At 34.4% G+C, this 6,501-nt stretch overlaps 1 protein-coding gene across 1 annotated transcript in view; it reads right to left on the bottom strand.

The window, feature by feature from the left end:
* Nucleotides 1–431: 431 nt before the first annotated feature.
* Nucleotides 432–6,501, bottom strand: part of LOC150076467 (protein-lysine N-methyltransferase EEF2KMT) — a 196,603-nt gene continuing 190,533 nt past the window's right edge. The window contains exon 8 of the mRNA XM_090387367.1: nt 432–505. Coding sequence (XP_090243493.1) covers nt 432–505 — 74 coding nt within the window. The remainder of the gene's footprint in view (nt 506–6,501) is intronic.

The following is a 6,501-nucleotide window of genomic DNA, read 5'->3' as shown; positions in this document are numbered from 1 at the left end:
GCAATGATTTAAACAATGCCAAATGGTGACATCAGGAAAATCTTTTGTCAGTCTGGTGCTCACTCCTGATTTGTGACCAAGCATTACCCATGCACCATCAACAACAGAATGCAATCGGGTTGTTTCTGAAATATTCAACATCATTCAAACTTTTTAACAAAATTTGGTATATAGTCTCAGCATCCCGTGCTTCCATCTCAACCAAACTGAGAAAAATTGTCGGCGTTAGATTAGAATATTCGACATTGATTTTTTTTATGATCACTGGTTTATTAGATATGGTTGAAGCTTCGTCAATGATGACACAAAGTTTTAAATTTTTTTCAATTATTTTAGTAAATATTTCATTTTTGGATCTTCATCTCTAACTTGTGCAGTACTGGAAAATGACATTTCATTATGTGTTAGCAATATAATTTTTATTGGAATATTCATTCAAAATCACAGATCTCAGTTTTTTTCTTGGAAAATTCCTCTAAAACTTGTTGTCGCTTCATTTTTGAGGCTGAAATATGTAAATTGTTTAGTTTTAATTATTTATTATAAACTACAAAATACAGAGGACTACATAAAACTTATTATATAAAATTTAATTTTAACTTCATAAACAGTACCATTTAAATGAATGACCAAGTATATTAAACTTTAGGATTCTGGCAGCATTAAAATAGCTGTCTTTCTTTTGAAAAGTGTTTTATTTGAATTATTTTCGATTTTAAGGAAAAATATATCGCTGTAAAAAAAGTTGGAAATGTTTGAATTTCGCACGAGGAACGTATCTCACATAGGCACGTACTGACTCACAGCCACTTACTTTGCAGTAAAGTACTGAATTAGAATTATCAGCAAAATCCTTTTGTCTTTCATATGTTGTTCATCAAACACCAGGTAGTCAATTATTTAACTATCCATAAAATGGTCTGTCTAAACTTTTCACTTTCACTAATATCGGGTATTAAGTTCTGAAATTCGCTGTGTAACTGGTGCTTTGAATTACATTTGTCAATCTATTTTCTTTTCCTGCAGAAGGAAATACGTAAGTAGCAATAAATCTCCATCACTGGAGCTATTGCACCATGGAACACTGCTCTCCATCATGACTAGGAATAGAATAGCTGAGGGCACAGAGTAGTAATATCTCACTACTATTTTGTGGCTGGGGATATGTGTCTGCCAGTGTGAAATGGGCAGGACATGGATGACAGCGACCAAATGAAGTGTAGCTCGCATGGCGTTCAGTGTGAAACAGCCTTCAGGGACCGGTTCGGCAAACTTGGGAAATTCTAGGAACAGGTTCATGCAAACCAGCTGAATCCCACCACTGGGTTTGTGGCTCTGTGAGAGGCATGGCTCAGATCCAGTTGGTTGTCCTTTGTGAAGGATTTAAGAAGATAAAGCTTTAGACAGGATTGCATCAAAATTGGTCCATTAGGTTTCTCAAACATTCTACTGCTGTGGAAAGAAGTTCCATATGAACTACTGGAATTTATAATTTAATGAAACATGGTAGTGTATTTCCAGCAAAAATAGCTGGTTGAACTCTTCATTGGATGAAGAAAAAAAACCTTGCACTGACTGACAATGACAGCTCAACATGTTGAGACTGACCAGAATTATAGACATGGTGACTATAGTTATCAATACTGCTATTTATTAATGATGTTACTAAATAATAAATAAAAATTTGGTTAAATTGGCTGTCATTTTATTTTCAGTTATATTAAAGAAAAGAAAAACATATGCAATATTATCATTAAATGATCAAATTAAGATTAAACACTTTTTCTTACTATTTGTACCAATTGCTGACACCATTGCACAAGTTTTTTGTTTTCAAGGAACTACTGTTCAGTCATTAATTATGCTTTTTTACTTATTGCTTGCATAGAACTAACAGTAGTTACTTGCAAACAAAATACTTGCTACAGTTTCAGAAATGTTCATGTGGTAAAAAAGTATTTAATCTTAACTTAATCACTTTCTACTCAGATTTTCTATTACAAATATCAATTAAGTTTTTTGAAATCTAGTAACTAGATTTCAACTAGATTTGTACACCAAAAGATGTATTGCACGTTTATTTCCCTGCTGTAAATACTTGCTATCTATGTATTTATTTTATTTAGAAACTGCTTCACTACATAAATAATTAATAAAATATTACCAAAAATATAATATTCATATATTATATATGTGTATAAATAATTTATTAAGATATAGAAATTTTTATTTGATATTTCAATTTTATATGCTCTTATCTTTATAGAGAAAAGATTTTATAAAGTTTCACTGGAATCTTCTGATCATAATAAACACAATTTTGACATTCAGCTTGCAAGCAATGCCACAGATTTGCCATTTCTGAAAACAAAATACAAACGTATGCTATTATTCACATATTTCCATGAAAGTGTCATAAATAAAATTATTTCATATAATTTTTCACATTAAACTGGCATGCTAAGCTTAAATTCTGAAGGAAACCTGGCCTTGGAGATGAATATTGCCTTGACCTAATATGTTTAAATGGCATCACATAAGGAAATTTTTGATCTTGGAATGTGAAAGGTATTCACAATGAGTGTCACAATATTCAATATATCTGCAATGATGCCAGAGAAATCAACAGACTATTTAGCATTACTTCAAATGTTTCGCAAGTGCAATTCTAATTTGCATCATCAGTGATGTTTTACCTTTTTTTTTTTTTTTTATGAAAACCCCAAACACGAAAGGTATCAAAACCTATAGTACTTAGTACAGTGCATGGGTTGAAGGAGAAGTATGGGGGGGGGGATGCTGGAAACTTTGCTCTGGAGACTAAACATGAGTTTCACCACTTCAAGCCTCCAATCTAGTGGCAAAAGTTTAGCTTTATATGATAAAATAACTTCATTAAAAAATTAATTTTTAAAGCATAATTAAATTTTGTGGAGTGCCAAGGCAGATGAAGAGTGAGGGTTTGGTTGCAGAAGGTAAGAGTAAGCATTTCAATTTCACAAAAGGGAACTATAACAATCTAAGGGTACTAACAAAGCTCCCATCAACTGGAAAGCAGACATAGGTAGTAATGAATTAGAGTTGAAGTTATGTTAGGAGTTATTTTTGGTACTATTTTTAAACAGTTTAAACAACTTAAGTCATCCCCCCCCCCTCAAGTAATTAAGTAATGTTCTCTATGGCAGCTTAGTAGGCATGATACAGCATCACCTGCCATTTGTTTGGAGAAGTTGTGGTTCAATTCTCATCTGAGATTGGAGGAATTCTTTAGGGCTCTCCAATTGGGATCATAATTAGAGGATGTCAAATGGAGGAAGCATGCTTTTAGAATGGCAGTACAATTACATTCAGGTACAATATGAGCGTAATTGTACTGCCATTCTCTTCCCACTTTTCCATAATTTTCAATCATGCTATGAATCAGTTTGTTGTAATTTTCACAATTAATGTTATCAAGAAAGCCATTCACTACAATGAATGGTATTTTAGACATTCACTAAAATACCATTCACTACAAGGCAAAATGACTGCTTGGCAGTCATTTTGCCTTGTAGTAATTTTTGTCATCCAGTTCTCTTGTGCATCAATAAATATGTCATCTTTCACTTCTGTATCAGAAAATTTTGGAAATATACATTGTATATGCCTGAAGGTTTTTGACCTTGAGGATCCAATACTTCAAGAAAAGCATTTGACTAATCCTAGCTTGATATGGAGTGGTGGAAGCAAGACTTTCTTGGGACTAAGAGATTGTTTACAGCACTTTGTGCATGCATGAGGTTGTAATTCAATTCTCGCCAACCATTTTCTACTGTAGTGCTTATCTACTGCCCTGCTGTTCCAGAGGCAGAGAAAGCAAAAGGAATCTTGGTGAATCCTTACAAACCCAGAAGGAACCCTAGCAACTTGAAGTCTCCAGAGATATCCTATTTATACGGGTCATGTCTGATCTTCTACTGATGCTTCACATTTCTGTGGTTTTCTTTAATATGAACAGAGTATGCAACAGAAATTGACTGGTATATATTCTCATTGTGAAGCAACACAGCCTTCAAACTTTTATTTCAACTGCCTATGAAAAGATGTCATTCTTCTGGATTGTGACTAATACCAATTTCTTCATAAGAACCAACCAAACAACACTGCAGTGATTCTGCAACACTGTTAAACTGCACATTAGGGACATGTCTTTTTCTGTATGTATAAGCCATACAGAAAAAATCCAGTAGATTCCACCCTTTTAAATGAGATGAAAGGAGCTCTGCAATGAATTTAGACCCAAGTCCTTCACTTTGTGCACATAAAGTGCCACATTTTCCAAATCAACAAGAATTGAACAATTTAGGTATAATGATGAGGTATAATCTCAATTATCCTGTTCACAAGATTCATCATCCAATTCTAAAGATCCTTCTCTGAAAGGTGGTTTGGGAAATGAAAAATCTTGATAGTTTATAGGTCATCTCCATATTTGCAGTACAGCAGAAGGCATAAAACTTATAACTACCATAAAACCATCCCTCCAATGTTAACTTATAATTACCACAATAGAAATGAGGTGCTAACAACTTGTCTTGATCACCCATAGACATTCTAAAATAAGCTTCATATGCAAAACTTGCTGCTACCAATGTTATGATTCACCTATATAACATCCATGAACAAAGCAAAAAAAAGGCTTTTATGACATGATGATGATTATGGGGCTATGTGCATTATTTAAGTTATACGAATCCTAGCTTTTAAATATACAGTGGGGCCCCAACATTAAATGGTAATTCGTTTCACAAAACCCATTGTAAGTTGAAACCAATAATATGTTGATTTTCTGTAATTCGTTCCCCAACAACACATAAAATAGGTATTTTTTAAATGTTATATTTCATTTTTACATTAAAAATGAATGTTTTATAAAGATTATTTAATAAATAGTCATAAAACATCTTAAAATAAAAAAAAAACACAAACAATAAATTAGCATTTACCTAGACTTGAAGTGCATAGCTGATGAAATTAATGGTGGTGTAGTGGTGATGGGACTATATCAAGTGTCAGATGTCTTAAGTCTTTTGTCGCTACTGGCAAAGAAACTGTTCAGAGTGGACTGTTTTGATGACTTTTTTGTATCTTCCTGAAGTAAGAAATGACTTCGTCTTCCATTATGCATATCATGAGTTCAGTGTTTTCAATGTTGGAGGGGTTTTTTTTTTTTACCACTTCTCTTAAACGCTCCCAACAAGAAATGACAGTCTTCAACTGACACTTTTTTCTTTTTCTTCTTGTTCCTCTCCAGTGTCACTCTCCGTAATTTTCTTCAACTGTTGTAGCTCACACCCATGAGTGTCAATGAGGTCCTCCACATCTTCTTCGACAACCGCCAGACCCACTGATTTACCAAGAGTGACAATACCATTTGTCAAAGCACCATCATCTTCAAATCATTCAATGTTATGGATAATTAATGGCCAGATGTTTTTCCAGGCTGAATTTAAGCAACTGGTGGAAACATCATTCCAAGAACTTACAATCAGCCTCACACAGTCCAGCACGTTGAACTTTGACCTCCAAAAATCTTTGAGGGTGAGAGCATTTTCACCAGAGGTTGCTGCAGAGCAACTTGGCAACATTTATGTGGTGTAAATTTTCTTGAAGTTTGCAATCACTTGCTGGTTTGGTTGAAGAAGAGGAGTGGTATTGGGGGGCAAAAATTTGACTTGAACAAAGTAAAATTGTGCCTCAAGAGATTGAACAAGGTTGGGATCGCTGTCTGGCACATTATCCACAGTAGGAGCAGTTGTTTGTTGTTGTTGTTTGTTTGTTTGTTTGGTTTTTAGGAGCATTAGCAATTAAGGCCATATTGCTCTGGGGATATGCAGTGGTCATTCCCTGACCTTTCCGCATCCTCCGTATTTGGTGATCACGGGCTCGAACCCCGGTCTAATCAAGAAGCATGTGCTACACACTGCTGCTCCTGCCCACCTGGCTACGGAGGCGCCAGCAGGAGCAGTGTCTTCACAGGAAGCTTATTTTTCTCAAGATAACCCTTCACTGAAGGACAAAAAACTTCAATTATTTGTACCTGACCCGAGCCCGAACATCATTCGTGGTACTCAGCACGAGGGTCAGGTCCATGCAGACCTCTAGTATATGGTTAGTAGTTATACTGTATAGTATAACTACTAATATACTATATAGTATATGATTAGCAGTTATAGTATATAGTAGTATATAATAGTATATGGTTAGTAGTTATACTCCTAAAACTAGTGATGTATAGTTAGCTAGGAGTATAATGTTAGTAGTAATAACTACTAACATTAACTAACAGTGAATAGAAGGAGTATTCGCTGGACCGTCCATTAACACTAGTTAGTAGTAATAATAGTTAATATTTTAACTATTGTTGCTGGAAGAGTTAGTAGTAATAGTAGTCATTAACTATTGTTACTACTAACAACTCTTCCAACATTGGACTAAGAACTTCAGTCTAATGAAGTCTAA

Source organism: Mastigoproctus giganteus, chromosome 13 (genome assembly GCF_048544385.1).
Source record: "Mastigoproctus giganteus isolate SK-2022 chromosome 13, ASM4854438v1, whole genome shotgun sequence".
Lineage (NCBI taxonomy): Eukaryota > Metazoa > Arthropoda > Arachnida > Uropygi > Thelyphonidae > Mastigoproctus > Mastigoproctus giganteus.
Note: the sequence above shows the minus strand (reverse complement) of the source record. Positions and strands in the feature narration are given on the sequence as shown.